Here is a 25,921-nt window from a genome sequence, read left to right as displayed (position 1 = left end):
AAGAGTAACTTGCTAGGGAGATAAGCACTAGAGGTGCCCCTAATTAGAAAAGTGCAGATTGGAACCTGTGATATTGTGTGCTTTTTAAAGCATGCTACATGTAATGGTTTTGAGCAGAGGATAAGTCTCGGCACAATAAATTAAAAAGGCAGGCGTTTGGAAGGATACAAGATTCTTTATGAAAAAAAGGGCTATGAGAGTCCAAAGGCTAATCACATATAGCATAATGAAGTGAGAGAAAAGTAAAATATACCGTAAGTATGTAGGAAGATATAACCTTGTATTTTTTTTTTAGAGACGCATAAATGTGAGATATCTCTGCTGGATCTTGGACGCTCTGATGGGGGGGGGGGAAGAAAAATCACAAAAATCGGGCCATTAGATAGAATTTAGTGAGCGAATAGGAATTTTGGTGTAAAGGGGTTAGTTAGTTAAGGGTGATATTTTCTAAGTCTTCAAGTTCCAAGGGTCCAAGCAAGGAAATCCGAGCAAATCAGTGGATGAAAGGTATATCTTAAACTTTGGAAGCCAACCACAAAGATAAATGAGCTTTGAGAAGGTCCCAAAAAGATAGTAAAAAAAAAACAAAAAAACAAAGCTCTAATTAATAATTAATTTGGACGAAGAGTCGTCGATTTCGTAAAGAGGTAAAATGAAACCTCAGTTTACGGCATAAGGGTGGCTGGGTGAAGCAGCTGACGTGAGTTATAGGAGGTACTACCCTACACCCAAAAGGAATATGCCAGGGAGATCAGATAGAGAGTCTGGTCTAAAAAATAAAATTATGAAGTCAGGGAAAAGGGCTGACTTGATAAAAAAAAAGTTTCGTTTTTTGTTTTATGGTGTCTGATCTTTCTTAGCCAAGTGGTTACATAGATATAGAAAAAAATGTACTAAAATTTAAAAATGCGTACATTTTTTTTGAAAAATGGGAAGGAATTTATAAAATATTTTAAAAGAATTAACAATTTAACTGGACATTCCATTTAAAACCTATTTTTCTTTAAAACTTATTTACAGGATTCGATCCTCGTTTTATTTGATATAATTTTCATTTAACTAATTTTTTTTAATTTTTTTTACTTACATGAAAAGGGGTTAAAGTAGACCTGGGAGCAATGGTAACTAAATAAATGACAACTCAACATTCCCTACAACCCTCAAATGGAGCCTCACCACTGGATGTCTTAAAGGTCATATCCAGAACCAGTGTTTTTTTTTTTTTTACTTGTATTCACCCCAAACAAGTCAAACTGCCACTGAGCCATAATGCGAATTATGGACCATGTTCACAATGAACTAAGAGAGTTAACCTTGTATTTATTAAAGGCTGTAAATAAGATTTGTTAATATTAACTTTTACTAATTCATTTTAATAATTTTATTTACTTTAATAATGTATTAAATTTTTATTTAAATCAAGCACAACATGGAATTTTTTTGTATTAATAATGTAACAACATTTGTAAGACATTTTTGACTAGTATATATAAAATAAAAAAGTCATTCGAAACTAAAGCAGTTTTTTTACCGTTTGTCATAAATTTCGGAAAAGTTTTCTTTTGAATGAAGGCTAATAAATTCAGAAGGATTTCGTTTTTTCATTTGTTTGCAATAGATCTGTAAAAAGAAAAGACATAAGTGAAAATAAAAAACAACATGCAAGAGAATCCACAAGGATTAGCGAATCTCTCGATAAAGGCTTTTTTTCTAGGGCAATTGCTCTTGACATATCAAAGGCCTTTGATATGGTATGGCATAAAGGTCTACTCCACAAGATCTTCAGCTATGGTATAGTTGGAAATGTCTTAATTATTAACTCATTTCTCTTCGAGAGGTTCATAAGAGTAGTGGTTGCTGGGCAGAAATCAGAAGCTCACAGTATTAATGCTGGAGCTCCTCAGGGATCCATCCTGGGCCCAACTCTCTTCCTGATCTACATCAATGACCTTCCAAGTCACATCCTAAAATCATTTGTAGACATTTATGCTGACGACACTACCATCAATGGCAACATTTCAAAGGCTGTAAACGACTAAGTTCTCTCTGATTGTCTCTTCTGATTTTGATCATGTGCCATGGGGAAAGAGGTGGCTGGTTAATTTTAATGCACCTAAAACCAAGCTTCTATCTTTACATAATCAATGCTCTGATCCCCGTCTGGTATCACTTGAAATGAATAAATGAATAGCTCTCATCTTGGGGAGGCTCCATATTTCGATTGACAAGTTTCCGAGTTTGACCTTTACTGAGATGGAATACATACATCAAATCCATTGACAAGGCTGCTAAAAAAATGGTGGGATCGTTCTACCACCGCTCCAGTAGATAAGTAGTTATCTCACTGCTGATGCAAATCTATATATGTATAAGAGCCAAGTATGTCCAAGGATAGAGTACTGTTGCCACATCTGGTAGAATAGCTGATCCTGTCTTGACAGAGTTCAAATTAGTCTTCGTAACCTAGTAGGGAATGCCCCTTTCTCTTCCCTGTAATCTTTCTCACAAAAGAGACATTACGAGCCTGTCTCTGTTATTTTCATGGCAAGTGCTCGTCTGAGCTCCAATCTATGGTCCCTCTTTTATCTGACTTTCATGAAAAACACTAGTCTAGCTGAAACTACTATCAATAATTTCCCCCACTCTTTTTTTTTTATTTATTTTTTTTTTTATTACATTTTCACCCCAAACAAGGCACATTGCCACTTTGGTGTAGGGGGCTACTATCAGGGGAAACATCTACTGGGGTACTATGTAGGGATTAGGGCAGCGAGATGTTGGTTCACGTTGCACTTGAACTTATGCATGTCAGTACAGTTGGGGAAGCAGTGACCCGGAATGGAATTCCAAAGTCTAGCAGTTCTGGGGAAGAAACTACTGGAGTAGAAGGATCTTTTACATCTAGGGATCTCTACAGTGTGGGGGTGGGATTTTGCAGCTTGTCGGGTCTGCCGAGGGTGTTCACGTTGTGGGGGCACAAGTGCTTGCAGTTCTTCAGAGCATTCACCATTATAGTACTTGTAGAACAGGCAGAGGGATGCAACGTTTCGACGATGGGACAGAGGCTAAAGTTTAGATGCCAGTTTAGGGCCTATCAGATTTGCGACTCTCTTTTGAACCCTGTCAAGAAGTGAGAGACTAGTAGCCGATGCACCGGCCCAAATATGACAGCAATACTCCATACATGGGCGAATAGTGGCCTTATAGAGGTACAGGATACTTTCGGGTGTTAAGTTTTCTAGCACGGTAGAGAGAGCCCACCTTCCTTGCAGCGGCCCTGGCAATGCCCTCGATGTAACTGTTCCAACTCCTGTTTCCAGTGAACGTTAGGCCAAGGAGCTTGAGAGACGTACTCTCAGATAAAGAGTCGTTGGCCATTGCTATAGGTGGTAGAGAAGGTTTCTTGTAATTATTGAATGAAACCAGTTTTGTCTTGATGGCATTGAACGTTACCATCCATTTTTGTCCCCATTCCACTACTGATTGGAGGTCATCCTCTAGTGTTTCTGCCATTACTTTAGATATATGTTCGTTTGTTTTCCTGTCGTGCCTGCTATAGAGTGTGGTGTCATCAGCATATATCCCCATCTCAGAGGCAATCTTGTCGGGGAGGTCATTTATGAATATCAGGAACAGCAGAGGTCCCAGGATAGATCCTTGGGGCACTCCCGCATTTATATCATATTGTTTAGATGTACGACCGTCGAGGACAACCTGGATTTTTCTCTTATCTAAGAAGGATTTAATTACGTTAAGTATTCTACCAGTGATACCGTAAGATCTAATCTTCCTGAGGAGACCCTCATGCCATACCCTGTCAAAAGCCTTAGATATATCTAGAGCTACCGCTCTTCCCTCTCCCGCTTTGTCCAGTGAATGGTATATGCGTTCAGAGATTACAGTGAGGATGTCTGCCGTGGAACGGGCTTGTCTAAATCCATATTGACGGTCGGTCAGAAGTTTAGCATCTGTAAGGTGCTGGACTAGAGCATGGTTAATTAAGGTCTCAAATATTTTGGCAAAAAGTGGGAGGAGGCTAATAGGGCGATAATTTAATGGGTCAGTTCTTTCGCCAGAATTCTTGAATACTGGTACTACAGAAGCAGTTTTCCAACAGCTCGGAAAGCAAGATTCATTAAGGCATTTGTTGTAGAGTTTGGAGAGAACTGGAGCTACTTCGGCTGAGCACTTTTTTAATAGCACAGCTGGGATGAGGTCGGGTCCACATGCTTTGGAAGTGTCAAGGTTTTTTATGATAGCATGCACCTGAGCAGGGGTGATTTTCAGGTCGTCTAGCGTGGCGTCTGTCCGCATAGGAAATTGAGGTAGGGGGTGGTTTAGAGGGTCCAGTGTGGAGTTTGAGGCAAACCGACTGGCAAGCATGTTAGCCTTCTCGGTTGCTGAGCAAAGAACTCGTGATTGTTGGTTAGTGGGGGAATTGTTGATTGCCCATTATTTACTACACTGTTGTAGATTTTCCAGAAGTCACGAGTTCCTAGTTTTTGTGCTTTGATGCGTTTTTTCGTGGTTTCCGTAAATTCCCTCTTAGCTGTCGCTATTTCTTGTGCCAAAACCTAAATGTAGATTCCATGAACAAAGCTTTCTTAGAACTGCATGCCTGTGGAACTGCTGTTTTCCTGCTTTCCAACTGACTACAATATGATTGTCTTCAAGTCCAACATTTCCACTACTAATGATTGCTATGATATTTTCCTATTGACTACTGTACACTCATTAACCCTTATCCTCGAGGTGACTGAGCCTTGATAAGTGGTTACTCCTCTGTAAAAAAAAAAAATGCCATAACAGATTGAGAGAAAAAAAAAAATGATAGGCATTCAAAACAAAAATTAGATTTTTATAATTACAGATGACTCAAAATCATTTTCATCCATTCTACCCTTTCTGGGCACTAGCCTAGTCTAATAATTATTAAACCAGAAATGACAATACAAGTAAAGACTTCACTTAGACTTTTCCTACATACTTTACTGACATTAAATAAGGACTGTGCCATTGTTGAAAGTTTCCAAGCAGTGTACATAAAATGTGGGAACGTGCTGAATGAAAGTTTTGTGATTTTTTTTTTCATGCAAATGCTGGCCAATTGTCTCAATAAAAAATATATTTCTGTTAGTACAAAGATAATTCAATGAAAAATTAATTGGAAAAAAAAAAAATTTTTTTTTGTTTTTATGAAGAAAATACAATAATTAGTGGGCAAGTTTTACAAAATTAAGAAAAATAAAATCAAGAAAAAAAAACAGTCATTGGAAGATAAGTTTCATGAATAAATATTTATTTTTTGTATAACAAACAAATAAAAAAAATGATTTTTATGCTATTCTTTTATGACTTTTGTTCAAATTAAATATTTATTTATTTTTTAATAAGAGACTAATAATAATAGATAAATATTTACTTAAAATGACACTGGCTGCATGATTTCACTGACCTTCAGTATCTTTTAGTGTTTTACACAAACTGCCCGGAAAATTCCAATTTATTCTGCATAAGTAACCATAAAATACACATACTTCAGTTCTGGGATTGACTGATGGTTGAAAAAAATCTATTTTAAAGCATTCTAATTAGCAATCATGGCCCGAAAGTTTCATCTCTATTGCAGATATTGACGATGTGAAACTTCAAGAAAGCAACCCCTGTCATGGACGTGTGTCAGAAACGGAGATGTGTAATTGAATCTTGGCAAGAGTACACTGAGAATGGTTGTGATTATGTAGAAAAATAAATTCTGGAGTTGGGGTGAGAATAAAAAAATTTTTTTGTTCATTTTAATTACTGTTATGGGGTAATCTGATTTACCAGTTTCAGAAATGGATTTACCCACAGACAATACAGTTGTATTTTAATGTCATAGCATAGATTTGTAGTAGTTATGGTCCAAGAATCATGACCTATACTTCTGCAACATGTTTAATACAATTTTTGGTTAAATATATCATTGTTTTGTTTATTACTGACCTGCAAGGCGACAACAAAAATTCATTTACGCAAATCATCAAACTTACCTCGACTAACTTTCCATGGACAAGTAATCGGTAGTTGCCATCTTGTCGAATTGATGTACTTGACTTCAATTCACGACAAGTGCTGGCATAACCTGCAATAATAAACGTGACAAGTTATTAATTGAGCATAAAAAATACAAATTCTCAATTTAACCAACTATTTACTTCTCTTCTTGATTTTCTCCTGCCTCTACAGTTCCAATTGGAAAATAAACACTTCCTAAACAAATCTTTCACAATTAGTACATATGTATATTATATTTACATATGGCATTTCATTATATTTCACTAAACTACTAATACACTTCTTCCCTGTTTTCACGTATGCCTTCCCTGTTTGGGGATACGGAGGGTGCACTCGTGATAAGGGTAAAAAAAAAGGAAAGGGGATATGAAAACAAAACAAAAAAAGGGAGAGAGGGTTAGGGTTAGAAAGGTTTTCCCTTATAGAATATTTATTTCAGGTGGACAAGTTTCAGAGAGGTATGACTCATGAGATCCCATTGGATACAATTTCCTTTTTTATACAAAAAAAAGCTTGAAACAAGAAATACGAGAAATGCATGGAGATGCGTCATAGCTGTTCTGAGGGTCACAGAAAAATGAGGCTGAATCCTACTAGAAATTGGAGAAAAGGGTTTTGCCTGCTATTTTTTTTTTCTCCACTTCGCATTTCAGTCTAAAAATAGATTTGATGATGAAATCATCTACCTTTTCTGTGGCTGATAAAATACTTCTGACAGCTGAACCCTTGGCTTTCGAGACTGTATCACAGTGTAGTATCTGTTCTTATGCTACACTTCACTTTTTCTGGCTTTGGTCAGTGGAGGAGAAATCCTTCATGACTGAGGTAATTTCCACTTCTCTGGGAAGCTGGATTTCCCCACATCAAAACCGATCTTGTGTCCAACTTTGCCCTCACAGGAACGCAAGTAAATAGGAAATAGATATGGTTGCATGCTCTCGTCCCTTCAGACATACTTTAGTAGCAGGACTTAAAAAGAATGAATTGGTGACCTCTTGCTCAGTTCAAACAAATATTAATATTTATTCTACTTCTAACAAATAAGAAAATATATGTCAAGGTGGCCATCTGTAACACTGTATGCAAATTACTACATTTAGTCCACTCAAAATACCTCTCAAATATGTATTTCCACAGAGATGGTAGCAAACCCTCCATTTTTATTAATCAAGTCCTCTGATTTCTTAACTATTATTTTCATAACATACTTTTGTTAATATAGCATACCTTAATTGCTATAAACAAATTTATCAATACTTCCACTTTAAAATATTACAAGATCATTAATAGACTATTCATACTTAATATATTTATTCTTCATATTACATCTAAAAAAAGAAAAAAAAAACAGGAATAATGTTTCACTAAAACTAATTCATCACATGATTCATGCATAATTTTTTCTCAGGTCTATGTAGTTCCTTAAATTTCAATAAACTTATACATCTGCATTAAGAGACAAATGACGGGCATTCCTGGAATGTGCAATGATGAAGAGAAACAGAAACACGTAAAAGCATGTATAAAAACCCACATTTGCTACTGAAAAAGTTATATTCTTAATATGACACAGGCATTCATCTAAAAGAAAATATAAATATACAGAACCAATGTGTAGTCAAACAAGATGGGAGGATAAATGAGATTTCGAAGCAATCGTCATCACATTTAATTGCAATTATTTTATTGCATAGATAGTGAAAACATTCCAAATATGACATTACATTTTTATGAATGAACTGTACAGTTTGTAAATGTTTAAATGTCAAATCTGATTTAATTGCTAATTCCCTCAGCTCATACAATTATGACCGTAGAGAATGCATTTGGTGACAACAGTGGTAAGATATCCCAGGCATCAATCGGAATAGTCTGACTTTTAAAACCTATGCTTGCAAAGAGATTGAGTTTAGGGTTTCATTATTTTTAATGTGTATGTAAACGGAAGTTAGTGGTGCCACATAAGCATTAGTGGCAGTTATAAGAACTATACAACTAACTAAGGATGACAACTCTTCATATGGTTATTATTAAACTGGAAGTTACTGGTGGATTTTGCCTGTGTGTGAGCTTCTGCTGACACCAGAATTTTGCGAATCTGTTTCCTACAATACACCCCTCCAGATAGTTGGAGACTAAAAAGAAAGAGGGGGAGGTGAACAAAGGTGAACAATTAGGCATGATGCAGCATAGGTTTTTCACAAAGAAAATACGAACCTTAGGAAGTGTTAAAGATTACATATTTGCGAGGCCAATGTACAAGACTATGAATCATAACAGGAGCAGGTTCTAGTGAAGGAGCAGGATCGGGTGCAATAAATGACAGGTTCTGGATAAAAAAAACTGGTTACATCAGGTGTCGAATCTGATGAGTTTACAAAGAAGGCTGGTTTGACATTATCTATATTGACAGTCTTATTTGCTATTACGGTCAATTCAATAACAAAGTATTGGACCAAGTAGGGAATATGTACCCTGATCGACTTCACTGCAAAGAAGAAAAAAAGACCTTTCCTTTGACATTGGTTTGACCTTCACCTTGGTCAAAAGTATTTATCAGAGTGTTCCAATACTAAGTATGGTCTGTCTGATCTGAAATGGAACACGCACATCAAGTCTGTTGCCAAGGTCGCTGGAAAGATGGTGGGATCCTTCTACCGCTCCAGAAGATATCTCACTACTGATGCAATTCTCTATCTATATAAAAGCCAAGTACGTCCAAGGATGGAATACTGTTGCCATATCTGGGCAGGAGCTGCTAAAAACAGCCTATCCTGCCTTGACAGAGTACAAAATAGACTTCGTGGCTTAGTGGGGGATGCCCTTTTCTCTACCCTGCAACCTCTCTCCCACAGAAGAGACGTTGCGAGCCTGTCCTTGTTTTATCGTTATTTCCATGGCAGATGCTCGTCTGAACTCCAATCTCTGGTCCCCCCTCGCCAATCTTTCATGAAAAACACCCGTCTAGCTGAATCCACTGTGAAAAATTTCCCCCACTCTATATCTGTGCCTAAATCAAAACGCAGATTCCATGAACAAAGCTTCTTTCTTAGAACTGCACGCCTGTGGAACTGTTCCGGTTGCCTGCTTCCCTCCGGACTACAACTTGGATGTCTTCAAGTCCAATGTTAACAAATTCCTAATGAACCGCCCCCTTAAGTAAACATTTCAGCAAATCTCCTCACTAACGTAATGTACTTGCAATAACCCTTATCCCTGAGTGGCTTCCGGGCCTTGATAAGTGGTGATCACTGTGTAAAAAAAAAAGAAAAAAAAAAAGAAGCCTGTTGACAGAGCCAATATGGATGAAAACAAACTTTATGGATTGAAGGTCAGGTAGATAATAAGGCTTGGAGTAGCAGTATGAGGTGGGATATACAGTACTTGCGACATTGAGAGTTTCAGATGGGCTGCATAGCTGAAGGTGGTGGCGGGTATGGATTGGTCCTCAGTAAAAACTCGCCAGGTAGACAAAGGGAAGTTCCAAAAACCATTTCAACTGGCGTAGCATTCAAGTATTTTTTACTAATGAACCGTAGTCCCAAAAGAATGAGCGATAAATGTTCACTCCAGTGGTTAAGACTTGAGATCACAAAAAATGGGAGAGAGCATCAGCCACAATATTCGATTTACTAGGTAAATAGTGAATATCTGCAGAAAATTGCATAATGAAATCTGTTGTAGTTTTCTTGGGGGTATGTTTTTTCTCTGAAATGAACGATGTAAGGGAGGCAATTAAAGGCTGTAAAAGTAGTGAATTGTCTTCCTTACAACAAAACAAAAATGTTCGCTCACAAAGACACTATATGTTGAGGAGTGCTACACTAAGCAGTACAAACAGACAGTGGTCCCATCTGACTATTCAATAACAGGTGGACTACAGCCCCAACAGTGACATCAGAAGCATCTGTCAAAAGAAAAAAACTTAGCTGTTGGGTCAGGATTGATGGAAAAGTTTTGTGAAATTCAACCAGTGTTCAAATCACGTTGGGGTCACCATTTGTTGTGGAACAAGATGAGAGGATAAAAAATTTAGTAGCAACGATCACTACATTTTGATTATTTTATTGTGTACATAAATATGACAACCATACATTTTTACTTAATAATTGTACAGTTTGTAAATGTTTGAATGTCAAACTTGATTTAATTGTTAATTCTCTCAGCTCATACAATTACGACCTGCTGACCTTAGAAGGCATTTGGTGACAACAGTGGTGAAATATCCAAGGCATCGATCAGATTAGCCTGAACTCAAAGAGGCACGTTTGCAAAGAGATTGAGTTTGGGGTTTCGTCTTTTTTAATTGTTTTAGGCAAACAGAAGTTAGCAGCACCACATAGGCATTATTGGTGATTATAAAGAACTATGCAACTCGCCCTACAGTTATTAAACTGGAAGTTGCTAGAGTATGTTTTTCTGTGCGAGCTTCTGCCAATACCAGAAATTCACAAATCTGTTTCTTACATATTCCATAACATTTCTCAATACTTTCTTTCCGATCTATGGAGGATCAAATTTACAGTTAAGATATTTATCAAACTCCTTAACTTTCACTAAACTCATACATTTCCATTGTACTTTTATTGTATCTAATGGACACTTCATAATTATATTTTCTTAAATAATTAAACAAATATTCTTTGGTAAAACATTACTTAAAATAAACTGACTCCTTTTGATCCATACACCACACAAAAACTTTGCATCTTATTATGTTATTAAGAATATCTCCTTTTTTGCTTATCAACTTCTTACATTTTTACTTTGCAGATTTTCCATTCATGATCTTCCATTTCACTCAACAATATTACTGATATACAATATTTGTGTAAATAATAAAAAAAACATTACGGCATCCAATGATTCTTTTTGTGTTCTAGCAAAACCACATTTGCTGTTAACTCATTTTTAAGACCTCAAAGCCTTCTTTGATTGAGAAAAAAGCCAACAACTTCATGAGAATTGTTCACAGAATATTTCATATAAGTCTGATGGATAAGAATTCACAAACCCTTTGTTTATTTATATTTTATTGTATTCTATAACATAAATACCTGCCAAAATAAAAATGTTCAATTAATATACATAGTTGTTGTTCCTTTTCTTTAAAAGTTGTCACTTCTAATTTAACTTAACACTTATTTTCAAATACAATTCCTATTTTATTATAACAGAAAATGGAACTTATTTTTGAGTACATTTTTCTCTTGTTCAACAATTGAATTTTTTTGGAGATGAAAATCCCATTTTCTTTAAAATGTGGAGAGAAAGATATCTTCTTACTTGTTACTGAAATGGTAACTTTTTTTTTTTTTTTGCTAAAAAAACACGATTCTCACCACACACTTGAATAATAATTTGTGCTTTTATTTGGTTTTTAATTATTGTCCACACATGCTAGAGGTAAAAGAAAAACAATCCCAATTTTCTTTAGTTATTTTGTTATGGTCATATAACAGCCCAGAAGAAAAACGTCTCCCTTTTTTGCACCAGTGAATCTTTGTTCATTCTATTAATTTTTTCCCTGATGTACATGGGTAAAGTAAGAGTATATTAAATTAGAGAGCAAAAAAAAAGTGATTTATTCATGACTACAATTAGAACATCTAATTAATCTAAAAATCGATTAACATGGATCAATATCTACAAAGACTGACAGGCGGAACAATTTTCAGTAGCAAAACATTGCTGTTGTCACATAAGATTCCAAAAGAAAGACAACTCGATAATTAATGAAAACAAAATATACTGAACAGAAAAGCAAATACAACGAAAAAAGTATGGGTATCCGTTAGTACAACTGACACAAGATTTGCACATAAGCTGTGTCTAACACCGACAAGACACACATTCTCCCAGTCTTTATAATAAGTGGAACAGTTCATTATTATCTATAGGGTGGAATTAATAACTCTTATAAATTCTAAAACTTTGATAATATGACTCAATACACCACAACATATTTCAAGGCCTTATTTGTTTTGCTCAATTTGATTTTTACTAAATACGTCTCCTAACTTGTTTACAGGAAACAGTGACATTCCTTTCATTAAAACAGGATTCTCCCAGTTGCTAATTTTAATCAATACAGATGAATGACAATAGTTTGTTTTTAGTCAATCATTTATTTTGCTTGATTTGTTTTCAGTCAGCTTCTCACTAAAAACGTCCTCTAACTTATTTGATAATGTCACTTGATTGATAGGTTCTTACTTACACTTTCTAAATTAAAAAACCTTTCAAAATCGACCTCGATAAAACAGCCACTTTTTACAATTGTCCTTGAATGGATTCAACGTTTATAGGACGAAAAACAGATTTAAAAATGAAAACATTTTTTTTTTTTTTTTACTTACAAGATCTATTGATACACCTCCTCCTGGATTTTGGTGGAGGCTGGACACAATTTTGACGAGGATGCTCTCTATTGTCTCGATCCACACACATCACCCTTCGACCCACTTCCTGGACCCCACAAGCATTCGGACACTAAGTATAAAAACAAAAATATAAATAATCCTTTAAAAATATTACAATAAAATGAATGTTACTGACTAACGTTAATGTGTCAATATTTAGATGTAGGTGTGTAAAAACAAGGATCAAAATAATTACATGGAATGTTAGTTTGAACAAAAAGGATGCAATTTTCCATTGGGAATCATATTAGAATTAGAGTTACATGTTAGGATAGTGCATCATAACAGGAAGTCAACAGTGACACGTAATGGACAAGTTGATCAGATCTTGTTTCTTTTTCTTGACAGAGAGGGGGAGAGAGAGAGAAAGAGAGTGGTTGTGCTAATAGGAATAAATGAATAGCATCATCATATTGTGCCATGATCATTACGTGCGAACACAAACAAGTAAAGATCCACAGAGATTTCTTTGTGCATTTAAAGTTTAATTTCTTTTACCAATAAATATTATTCAAAACATGTTTATCCATTAATAAACAACATAAATAGCATTCCTATAAAAATTATCCTTTGAGATTCCATTCCAAGGATAAATGGACATAGTGACAGACAAATACAACCACATCTAAATGTCATGGTAGTTACAGCTCCAGAATCATGATGTGCACTTTTGTATATACTTTTGTTAATACACTTTTTCTTAATTATACCATTGTGTTTGTCTTGATTTATTCCCGTCCTGCAAAACTCCAAAACTGACGATGAGGATTACATTGTTACAGAAATATAAGAAACCCCCACTTCTCTGTGGGATAATTTTAAATGCTTAATTGACTAAGTGGTTAACGACACAAATAGAAAAGCTAGGTGATCTAAGTTCAAATCCAGTTAGTTTCATAGAAACACCTTTATAAAACCCACACTTGCCTTTGTATCCAACTTCTGGAAAGGAGATAAGATAACTTTATAGGATCCATCTACATAAGGAAAGTTAAATACCCAGGTTTCGAAAATTTTTAATGTCTGGCATCATAATTTATTAAGTTTTCATAGGTTGTATATTTAAGTTTTAATTTATTTCACCAATAAATATTATTCAAACATCTTTTCCGTTAATATCCAACATAAACAGCATTATTTTTTTTTTATGTTAAAAGTGAAAAAAAAGAAAAATAGGATAAATAAAAAGGGAGAAAATGAAAACAAAAAAAGCGCCACAAGCAAAGAAACAAAATAAAAGGAAATAAAATGGCTGACTATAAACACGTACCCGGTGCCATGGATAAACTTTCCAATGATAAGGTGAAGAACAGTCTCCCATGTTACATCGTTGTTGTGGCGTTGGCATGTTTTCTGCTTTGCAACCATAAACTTCTCCTTTAAGGATCCAGCCTTCTTTGGAGACAGCTTGGCACACAACACGGCGGGTCTGATAGCCGGGACCACAACTTGTTGAACACTTAAAACAGATAAACAAAGACATTTTTTAACCCTTTGACATAAGGTTTATATAAATATTTCGTATGGACCGACAATGGGGGGGGGGAACATACAAGAAAACAAATTTGGATTTATAAGTCCATAAAATCCAACCTTTGGAGCCCGTGGTGCAGTGAATAGAGGCATTGAGTCTCTGCAGTTCCAGATGAGTATTGTCTAAAGATAGCGGTCTCAATCTTACCCAAAACAAGCCAGAGGATTAGTTAAGCAAAATGTTGTGAGACAACTATGGAAGGCAGTAGTTACTGGAGATACAGTTACAAGACTCAGCATTTCTACATTGTCGCAGTGAATCATCTGAAGAAGGCCAGAGGATTAGTTGGCCGAAACGTGGTGAAACAACTATGAATATGCAAATATATATTTGCATTTGAAGTTACTCCAATTTTGTTCTATTCACATTTTTTTTTCTTATCTCCAAACAAGGAATATTGCCACTTGGACATTAGAGGCCATTATTTGGGACCAAGTTTAACAGAAGATTGGGGACTGGAGAGTCAAGTAAGATGCCACATGACATTTTCTGCATGTTAGTACAGTCAGAAAATTAGAGAATTCCAAAGTTTAGCAGTCCAAGGGAAAACGCTATTAAAATAGAAAGCTTTCCAGCATGTAAAAACCTCTAAAGTGAAGGGGTGGAATTTTACTGCTAGACAGGTTTCATGGAGGTATGTACGTTGAGGTGGTACATGTGCAATCAACAAGTTCAAAGCATATTCCATTAAAGTACATTAAAGTAAATGTAATCGCACAAGGAAACTAACAGAATTCCTCTTCAGCAATATCATAATGAACCCGGACAAATATCAGCTCTGATATTCTTTTTTTCAACTATAAAAAAATCTAACTGTGAACATAAGTGATTTTTTCCACTGAAAACCGAGTGCTAACAAATGAAACAGTCAAGACACTCCAAAGCTGGTAACCCTTCATTTTCTTTTCCATTGTTACAGAACATAACATTTCAGCAGTCTTTATATTTTAAACTACAAAAGTGTTACATTGTTTTTAGTAAGAGACAGAATTAGCAAACTGCAATGATACATACGTAATCAAAAGCAAAGAAAACATTTTATCACAGTGATAATCTTCAAGATTAATACATGGTCTCATATTTGCCATCCAAGCCCGACATCTTCAATTGCATTGAGGAACTTATTGTTAAACTTAATCAAAAACTCCTTCAATTCTAATTTTATTTTGTTTAGTGGTTGAAGATTTCAATTTAACAAAGTTATCTTGTGAGATCTTAAAAGTTCAAACTAAATAACATTTAAGTTAAAAACTGATTTTGACTAGCAGTTGAAAACTTCATTTCATTAAAATATTTCATTGCAAAACTATCTACATTACTATCTATGTATTTTCACCTTCAAGCGACTCATGGAGGACAGAAGTCCCCTTTAAAACTTCAAATCTTTATATCCAATTTTAGTGAAATTCATTCAAACTATTTATATAAGAAACTAATTTAGAGGGTTTTTTTTTTTTTTTTTACATGGCCACTCAGGGATAAGGGTTATTGCATGTACAGTAATCAATGAGATAGTATTGTGGTAATCATTAGTCTTGGAAGTTTGATAGAGTGTCTCTTAGGGGGCGGTTTGTCAGGAGTTTATGTTGGACTTGAAGACATCCAAGTTGTAGTCAGGTGGGAAACAGGCAAGCGGCAGAGTTCCACTGGCGTGCAGTTCTAAAAAAGAAGCTTTGTGCATGGAATCTACATTTAGAAATAGAAAGGAATTAAATTTTATTATTTCTGCTTTGTGTTTAGTTCTATGATGAATTTAAGAACTGGTTTTTCGAAACGGTTCCAAAGTTTGTGTTTTTCATCATTATTATCAGCTGGAATAAGAATATCATCAGAACAGTGTATGTAAATATAGCGTTTTATAATGTTATTAAATATTATGTTTTCTAGGTTTTTCAATATGGAATTTGCTTCCAAATAGCCATTGTTAAAAATCTAATAACCTGTGTGATACTTTCTGGAGTGATAGAATGATCCAACCATATTTCCATATAAAGAGTGGGGAAAATTATTTGCAGTAGTTTCAGCCAGACGGGCGTTTCTCGTGAAAGATTGGCGAGGGGAGACGAGAGATTGGAGCTCAGACGAGCACCTGCCATGGTAGTAACGATAAAACAAAGACAGGCTTGCAACGTCTCTTCTGTGGAAGAGAGATTGCAGGAAAGAAAAAAGTGCATCCCTCACTAAACCCCGAAGTCTATTTTGTACTCTGTCAAGGCAGGATAGGCTGTTTTTAGCAGCTCCTGCCCACATGTGGCAGCAGTACTCCATCCTTGAACGTACTTGGCTTTTATACAGATAGAGAATTGCATCAGTAGTGAGATATCTTCTGGAGCGGTAGAAGGATCCCACCATTTTCCCAGCATCCTTGGCAACAGACCTGATGTATGTGTTCCATTTCAGATCAGGAGTAAAGGTCAAACCCAGAAGCTTGTCAAAACATGGAGCCTCCCCAAGACGAGAGCCATCCATTTCAATTGATGCCAGATGGGGATCAGAGCGTTGATGATATAAAGATAGAAGCTTGGTTTTGGATGCATTAAAAGTGACCAGCCACCTCTTTCCCCACTGTACCATGCGCTCAAGATCAGAGGAGAGAGAATCAGAGAACTTTGTCATTTACAGCCTTTGATGTGTTGCTGTAGATGGTCGTGTCATCAGCATAGATGTCAACGAATGATTTAAGTATGTGTTTTGGGAGATCATTGATGTAGATCAGGAAGGGAGTTGGGCCCAGGATGGACCCCAGCATTAATACTGTGGGCTTCTGATTTCTGCCCATCAACCACTACTCTTATGAACCTATCAACATTCCAGCTTCTTCTGACTAAATTAGTGAGGTGGGTGTAGGTGAAACAGTGAGGATGAAGACAAAAACAATATGGGTTTATAAATATAGTGAAAAGTATATTCCGAATAACATTGGTCTTTCTGCACCTACCTTCTATATTAAAAAGAAAAATTTAGAGTTAAATTCAGTTCAATTCTAAAAGGACAAACCAAAAAATTTTGTTTTAGTTTATAGAGTTTAATACTTACAGATGACCACGGTTCTGTTGTCCAGGTAAATGGGCAAGGAAATTCTGCACATCGTCGAGTTGATTTTGGCTTCTTGGATTGACAAAATCTTTCGTCTAAGACGATTCCTTTGATGTAATCCATGCAATTAACTGAACGATGCTTCCGGCCAAATCCACATTCTTTTGAACACTGCAAATAAGATTCAAATTTCAGATTTAACGAAAAAAAAAAAAGAATAAAAAGTAACCTAACAAAAAAAACAAAAAAAAATAAGCCAAGCAAAAAAAAAAAAAAATTAAAAACCTTAATCGACCCAAGAAAAAAAAATGAATGTAAATATTCCACCCTAAGTAAACCATGACCAAATATTCAAAATAACATTTAATACCCAAATAAGATCACGTATGGCTACACATGGGCTCATACGAGGAATAGCATACCTTCTAGTTTTGTTGCAGTGCATATTCATGTATATACAGATTTACACATTCGATTTTAATTACATAAAAGACACTATGCTTTTACAAATATTTTAATGGAATGTGCTCTGATGAACTTGTTGCACTTGTTCCCTCTCGACATACATATGCCTGAAAAACCCGTTTAGCAGCAAAATCACACCCCTTCACTGTTGAGGTCCTTAAATGTCAGAAAGCTTTCTATTTTGATAGTTTCTTCCCTCAAACAGCTAGATTTTGGAATTCCCTTCCTGCTACCCTGGCTGTACTGATATACAGAAGTTTAAATGCTACCCTGGCTGTACTGATATACAGAAGTTTAAATGTAACGTAAACCAACATCTTGTTAATTTTACCTATGCTCGGTCCCAAATAGTAGCCACCAAAGTCCAAGTGGTGATATGCCTTGTTAGGTGTGAACATGAGTAAAAAAAAAACTATGCTTGTATATCTTTTGTCTGTATACGAATTTGTCAGGATAATCTGACACGAGGATAGTTCACCTTACAAGTAAACCATGACGAAACATTCAAAATAACACAGTATTCAAAGCCCATCCTAATGATGTTAGTGATAATTTTATTTCAATATTTCAATTTCTTCGTGTCAGTCTTTTGCCGCAAATTTTTAATTCAGTGAAAAAAAAAAAAAGAATGAGTACTCATGTAGAAGCACCATTCTAACCCTAACCATTCTAACCCTAACTATTCTGACCCTAACTATTCTGACCCTAACTATTCTGACCCTAACTATTCTGCTACTCTTGTCACAACTATTCTAACCCTAACTATTCTAACCCTAACTATTCTAACCCTAACTATTCTGACCCTAACTATTCTGACCCTAACTATTCTGACCCTAACTATTCTGACCCTAACTATTCTAACCCTAACTATTCTAACCCTAACTATTCTAACCCTAACTATTCTAACCCTAACTATTCTAACCCTAACTATTCTGACCCTAACTATTCTAACCCTAACTATTCTGCTACTCTTGTCACAACTGCAAGAGTTTTTTTTTTTTTTTCAAGAATGAACAAATCGGTAATACTTGGTGTGGTATCGGTAGGTTAGACCATGACGACTTCCTTTGAAAGAGGAGTTTACAGGCAATATCAAATTCATAAACTGTCACCAGAAAGAAGATACAAATAGCAAGAGGGTACAGAAGTAGAGATAAAAATACTTACTGATGACCATCTTCCTTTTTTCCAGATAAAATTGCATGGTCCAGGGTAGCAGGATTTTACAGCCGTTGGTTTTTTGTGTCTATTATGACACTCTTGTTCCGGAACCCTTCGATTTCTGCTCTGATGACAATAAACTTCCCTTACTCGTGTCCCATGGCCGCATGTCACCGAACACTGTAGAAAAATGAAATCTTCATTCAATCTGTGTGCTTACTTATGAAGATACTATTTTTAACTTGGGCAAAAATGTTCTTCCAAACATAAGCAATGAGAGATAAACATAAATCTATTTCAAACAAGAGCGTTACAAATTAAAGAAAATCACGTTTTTAAATATAACCCTGGCATTACTCTGATTTTAAACACATTTTTATGGCCATTGTCATTATCGACACAGATTTTCATAAACTTAAGTGTAATTTGTATTTGATTTATTGGAACTTTGGATGTTTTCTCACTTTTCTGTCGATGTAATCAGACTTTCTTCAAGCGTGTCTTGTCGAACACTGAAGATTGTTTTTATTTTTGAAAACAAAAATAAGGTCACTTGTCAAGGATCTATTAGGTTAAAAGTTTTGAGGTAAATAAATATGTATTTTAAAGAAAAAAAAGCACATACCATTTTTATCTTTTTTTAAAAGAATTTTAATATTCAAATATATGATATTAAAAAAAAAAAAGTACCGAATGTTATTTCTATATACAAACTGTTTACAGAAAAGACAGAAGTCATAGTTGCTACTCACAGGCCTCCACGGTCCTTCTTGCCATCGTGGACATCTTTTAAGTCGACAGCGTTTACTGGATTTGGGAGGAGTTCCTCTGCAATTAGAGGGTGCTACTTCAAGATCAGAGTCATTGACACACATCACTTTTCGAACTTTGTGAGATTTGCCACAGCTTGCCGGACACTAAAGTAAAGAAAATAAAAAAATTCAATAGAACAAATCAAAACACAAAATTCTTCACGGGACAATGCCAGACTGGATCTTGCTTGATATTGTTGTTGAATAATTTTAATTGAATATTTAAAATACTGACGAATGTGGATGACCATGCACAATTTAATCAATTTAATTCGTCGTAATTGTGTAAATTTTCTACTCTTTAATTTCGAATATCCTCTCACCTTTAGGGAGTTCAGTTAGAGCTTTTCGGGCACTCCCTAATAAAATAAATAATTCGACACAAGCTACTGAATAAACGAACAAACAACTTCGTAAAACTTAAGGAAAAGGTTTATTGAAGCAAGTCAGGGTAGATGCCCAAAAGACATAACTCAGATAAAACTTGTCTGCCCGGTAGTTATTCCCAAGTGTAGGCAGAGAGGGAGAGAGAGTGAGGAAATAGGTCTGCTCTAACGTGTCCAGTAGGCTGGTCTAAGGCCATCTGCTGTAAATCGATATCCGATGGTGAGAACAGAGAATTAATGGAAAGGCGAGACAAGGCATCTGCTGCTGCGTTCTGCTCACCCAAGATATGTTGGATATTGCTGGTAAATTGCGAAAAAAAATCCAAGTGGCGTGTTTCGCGGGGAAAGTATTTGTCCGGCTTAGAATGAAGTGCGTATGTAAGCGGATCGTGATCAGTGTGGATCACAAATTGATGACCCTCAAGTGAATGTTGGAAGTGTTTCACAGCGAGGTAGATTGCCAGCAGTTCATGGTCAAATGTGCTGTAACGTTGTTCTGCCAGTTTCAGTTGTTGCAAAAAGTATGCGAGAGGTTGTAACTGTTGTTGGTGCTACTGTTGCAATACTGCACCTACAGCTGTGCCTGATGCATCAACGACCAGTGAAAAATATCAAACAGACCAAGGAAGTGCCTTAGTTGGTGAAGTGAAGTAGGTGGTTGAAGGTCTTGCAGAGCCTTCACCTTTTCCGGTAATGATAATATACTGTCTGGGTTGATAATGTGGCCCAGGAAAACTAGTGACGAAGCACCGAAAATGCATTTACCAGGGTAAATCCTCACCTGGTATTGCTGAAACCATTCGAACAGTAGGCGGAGATGAGTGATGTGTTCCTCAGGTGAGGCATTTGCCACAAGAATGTCGTCTATATATTTATAGACGAAGTTCAAATCACGCACTACTTCGTCCATGAAGCGCTGAAAAGTACTAGCGGCATTACGTAAATCGAAAGGCATAGTTAAAAATTCAAACGCTCTGAATGGAGTTGTTACTGCTGTCTTTGGTATGTCGGCTGGATTTACTGGGATTTGATGGTAAGCCTTGACCAAATCTAGCTTGGAGAAGGTCTAACAACCATGTAACGAAGAAGCAAAATCTTGTATATGTGGGATTGGGTAATGATCAGGTACCATCATGGCATTGAGTCGTCGGTAGTCCCCAGTCGGACGCCAGTCTCTGTCACGTTTTGGGACCATATGCAAAGGGGAAGCCCATGGACTGGACGAGGGGTGTATTATTCCCAACTGTAGCTTATGATTGAATTCAGCCTTCACTGCTTTAAGTTTATCAGCAGGGAGGCGACGAGAGCATGAGAACACAGGAGCACCTGTGGTCTCGATGTGGTGTTTTGTGGTGTGTGTGGGTTTGCTCACCACAAAATTTAGGTTTGTAAACTCCGAGTAGGAGTGTAGCAACTCATGGTAAGGATCATTTGAAGCGGCAATGAAAAATACCGGGCTAATAGATGGGACATTTGGCATTATGCCAGGGACAGAAAGTTCCGTACTAGCGTCTATCAGCCAGCATCTGCGCATGTCTACCATTAAATTAAAATGATGCAGGAAGTCCACGCCTAGGATGGGGTAAGGTAAATCCACTACGGTAAAAACTCATGTAAAGTCTCTCCGTAATTCCAAGTCCAGAGAATGTGAAATTTGACCATACGTGGGAATGGGAGAACGATTTACAGCTTGCAGTGTGATAAGTGACACTGGTGGCTTCTCTTTAATGAGTTTCAGTGGCCAGATACTGCAAGCTGCACCCGTATCAACCAAACAACGTGCTTGGGATTGAGAGTCCATAACACTAATCCATCACTATATCACTCACTATAGCATTCCTTCTTATTGATGAAGGCCTATTAAGGTTGAAAGCTTGCCCATATCTTTAAGGTAAATAAATTTTGTTTTGAAAAAGAAAAGTTTTAGCTTTCCATAAATAATTAAAAGAAAAAAAAATACAATGGAGTTTTAAGAGCAAAAACAAATTGTAAATTTAAATACACTATCAGACAATGCAGAGTGGGTACACCCAGCATATTATATAAAATCATTTAATTTTGATAAATATAAAATAATTGCATTTATCGACTGTTAATTGAGATGGTAACAGTCAATAGTTGTCAATTGAATTACATCCGTCTTTGCAGATTGCCTGTTTAGAGCAGGTATCTCAAACTGTAAACCCTCTCAGGGGCATAGGAGTCAATCTGTATTGTCATGAGGGCCTCAAAAGTTGAATATGTTAAATAAAATTTTTTGCTATTTTCGATTAAGAAACATATGGGCAAATTTAAGAAATAGTTTACATGTAGTTCAATGAAAGACTAACAAAATTTTGACAAGTTTCGTCTATTTCAATACAATAGCAAAAAATAGACTTCAACTTTCATAAATTTTTGAATAAAGTCATTTACTTTTATAGATAGATTCAAGCATTAGTTTTTACCACATTTTTAAAGGAAGATAATCCTCAAAATTCAATAATTGTCTTGCAGTTTAAATAAAGCATGGTAGCACCCACATGATAAAAAAAAGTATCATTTTAAAAACGTAACTACACATTAAAATTGAGAAACGTATCAATTTTACCAAATCTATGCCAATGAGTTGTGAGTAAAAAGATCATTTGTGCAGGCCGCATGTGTGACATGCCTAGTTTAGAGTGTATGAAGTTAGTTGATTGGCAGTCAATTCGCATTGGTGGTTTAGTTTTATTAATATAAAACTTGTACTTTTCTTTTGCGGAGTGTTATTAAACAAGCTGAAGGAGGAAAAACTGGTATTAATGATAGATAGCATAGAAAAATTATAGAACTGCTTACTTTGAATAATGCACTTCATGAAATTTAATGATATCAAAAGTTTTAAAAGACTCACTGGGTTCCAGGGTCCAACATGCCAGTTGAAATGGTCACAAGGGCAAAGCCTGTTCTCAATTGGTTTTTCACGAAGATTACAATTTGGATCAGGTAAGATTTGTCCGTTGGGCAACTGACAAAGGACCATTCGATTTTGGTAGACATTTGGTCCACAAGATGAACACTGCAAACAAAATGAGATCCAAGATTGAACATATTCAATAGTCAACAAGGTTTCTTATTGCTAGAGGAAAACAGCCTTATGGTTTGATTTCATGGTTTTGTTTTACGGCATTTTTTTTTTTTTTTTTTTTTTTTTACATGGAGGTCACCACTTATCAAGGCCCGGAAGCCACTCGGGGATAAGGGTTATTGCGTGTACAGTAATCAATGGGATAGTATCGTAGTAATCATTATATCAACACTTTTCAGGTTATTTGAGGTCAAATTCAGTCATTTTTGTAAAAATATTTTATACTTCAAGTTCTTTATATCATCAAATATTTATTCAGTGTTTGGCTTAATTTGATTTTTTTGTAGAGGAAAACTTTTCGTAAAATATAGTTGAGTTTTGTAAAAAAAAAAAAGAGGAAACAGATTACATCAATATTTGGTGCTTTTCAATCAGAAAATTAGTATCTTCAGACAGCCTGATCTAGTAGCATCAGTAAAAAATACACAAGATTATATTTAACTAAAAACATTAATGTCGGTAGAAGATTACTATACAGGGTCAATGAACTCCATTTATTTGGTTTGTTTTTTCAACAGAGTATCTCTTGCCCAAGGGTGACCTGGAATTTATCTACCCGAGATATTATACATATCTGCTTACGTAAAAACATACAGCACCTAGTATTCCCAAATAGTCACCCATTTGGTGCTGACCATGCTTAACGTTGCTTAACTTGATCTAACTAGAACTGATGTGTCAGCATAATCATGCTGCATAAATAAATGTCCGATTCTATAAATGAAAGATTTTTTTTTCTTGAATATTAATGAAAAAAATAAAAATAAAAACAAAGTGGAACAACTCACTGAATTCCAATCCCCGTGGTTCCATGTGGGACATGCGCCGCTGTTGCAAGATCTTTTCTCTTCTGGTTTTGTAACAGCGTTACAATAATTGGGGTCTTCATAGTTGCAGGCAACTCTTCTCCGCTGCCAACCAGCACCGCATGTACTGGAACACTAAAGAAAATAGAAATTATTATCTATTATATTTCTTGAACAATCTCTTATGACAACCAAATTTTTAAGAAAACCAGAAGTGCGGATGAAGCACTCTTGGCAGACAATCATCTTTAGGGTTAGATTCATATCAAAATCAGACTGGCACAATCTCTGCCATTTGTAAAGATGGCTTGTTCTCCATCAATCTGAGGTATGATCTGTGCAGTTCTAGGAGGTTCACCTTCCCAGGTTTTACCTTCTCATTCTTTGAGAAGGTTTCAGTTTATTGCTAATCGACTGGACAATGCTGATAGGGCTGCCCAAGCAATTTTTGTTTGACCAGAGTGCTAGTTTAAAATACCACTTTTCCAACTTGGAGCAGAGGGGGGTATATATACTACAGATGTGTTGATACAAGCACAAATGTTCATTGTGTTATGTAGGTATCAGGAAACCTATAAAAGTCTCAAGTCAAACAAGGAAATGACGCTTATGCGTACCTCGCTCCTAAATTTTCGCAATCCTTAAAAATTCAAGTTGGTTTCTCCAACTTAAAAATTTGCTATTTCAGGAATCGTTCTAACCCTAACTTTTTCAAAATACACCAGTCTGTAAAATGTAGATGAGAGTAATCCGACTGTGTAAGACCCTGACAAATCAGTATCTGTGAAGTATCGCTCCTGAACTATTTGGAAATGGTATAAATTAAAACTAATTTAGTCTTTACATGAATGAAACTAAATTGTGAATGGAGTTTTAATTTTATTAATTATCCAAACAGCAGTATTTAAAGTTATTGCACAGATGTAAAAAGAAAAAAACTGATATTTTAATAAAAAAAAAAAAAAATTAAAAAAAACTCTAATTAAAAACAAAAAAAGCTACTTTTTTGTTTTTGTTTTTACTGGGGGGGGGCACTGCTTATCAAGGCCCAAAGACCACTTGAGGATAAGGTTTAATGAATGTAAGGAGGTAGTAAAGTAATCCTTAATGATGTAAATTGAATAAAATTTGGTTATGAGGATGATCTAACAGGAATCTAACATTAGATTTGAAGGCTACCATGTTGTATTCAGCTGGGAAGTATGCCAGCAGAACAGTGTTCCAAAGGCGGGCAGTTCTCGGAAAGAAACTTCATGGCATCTGTGTCTACATTTAGGCACAGATAGAGAGTGGGAAAATCATATATAGTGTTTTTTTTTTGTTTTTTTTACACAGTGATCACCACTTATCAAGGCCCGGAAGCCACTCAGGGATAAGGGTTATTGCAAGTACATTACGTTAGTGTGGAGATTTGATGAAGTGTTTAATTAAGGGGGCGGTTCATTAGGAATTTGTTAACGTTGGACTTGAACACATCCAAGTTGTAGTCCGGTGGGAAGCAGGCAGATGGAACAGAGTTCCACAGGCGTGCAGTTCTAAGAAAGAAGCTTTGTTCATGGAATCCGCGTTTTGATTTAGGCACAGATAAAGAGAGAGGGACATTTTTCACAGTGGATTCAGCTAGACGGGTGTTTTTCGTGAAAGATTGGCGAGGGGGGACCAGACATAGCCTAGTTAGATTTTGAGTTAAAAATAATTTTCATTGGTTGAAAGATATTGAGTTAACATGTTCCTGTGACAACTTGTTTTTGGAAGTGAAAAAGAGAGCATGCTGCAATGCAGCAGAGAAAGAAAGAGGATGGCTATTAAAGCCAGTCACTTTTTGACGTTTGATTTGTATCCCCATACATTCTTAATATACATCCATTCAATCTACGTTACCTAATCCAATGGACAAATTCCCTCGGAGATGTGAGGAGACATCTAAATATAATGAATTGCAATAATTTTAAAAGTCTTGAATCTGGAGTAACGATTGTTATTTATGTTACAATCCCAAAGATGAACCTCTCCAGAGGATACGTAACAATGTTACAAAATCTTGCTTTCCTGAAAAGTCTATTGGAAAATTGTTTCTATAGAACTAGTTTTCAAAAACTCTAACAAAAGAATTCTGCCCTTAGATTATCG

General features: G+C 35.8%; 1 protein-coding gene across 2 annotated transcripts in view; it reads right to left on the bottom strand.

The window, feature by feature from the left end:
- Nucleotides 1-25,921, bottom strand: part of LOC145277073 (A disintegrin and metalloproteinase with thrombospondin motifs 9-like) — a 314,902-nt gene that overhangs the window by 21,600 nt on the left and 267,381 nt on the right. For both annotated transcript variants that reach the window (XM_080128762.1, XM_080128775.1), the window contains 9 exons: nucleotides 23,774-23,926; nucleotides 22,752-22,916; nucleotides 19,428-19,592; nucleotides 18,682-18,855; nucleotides 17,050-17,220; nucleotides 13,750-13,938; nucleotides 12,417-12,549; nucleotides 6,033-6,124; nucleotides 1,532-1,620 (listed from right to left, as the gene is read on the bottom strand). In XM_080128762.1, coding sequence (XP_079984888.1) covers nucleotides 1,532-1,620; nucleotides 6,033-6,124; nucleotides 12,417-12,549; nucleotides 13,750-13,938; nucleotides 17,050-17,220; nucleotides 18,682-18,855; nucleotides 19,428-19,592; nucleotides 22,752-22,916; nucleotides 23,774-23,926 — 1,331 coding nt within the window. The remainder of the gene's footprint in view (nucleotides 1-1,531; nucleotides 1,621-6,032; nucleotides 6,125-12,416; nucleotides 12,550-13,749; nucleotides 13,939-17,049; nucleotides 17,221-18,681; nucleotides 18,856-19,427; nucleotides 19,593-22,751; nucleotides 22,917-23,773; nucleotides 23,927-25,921) is intronic.

The sequence above is a fragment of the Euprymna scolopes genome, chromosome 1, assembly GCF_053919585.1.
Source record: "Euprymna scolopes isolate OS-2025 chromosome 1, ASM5391958v1, whole genome shotgun sequence".
In the NCBI taxonomy this organism is placed as follows: Eukaryota; Metazoa; Mollusca; class Cephalopoda; order Sepiida; family Sepiolidae; genus Euprymna; species Euprymna scolopes.
This window is presented reverse-complemented; position numbering and strand designations above follow the sequence as displayed.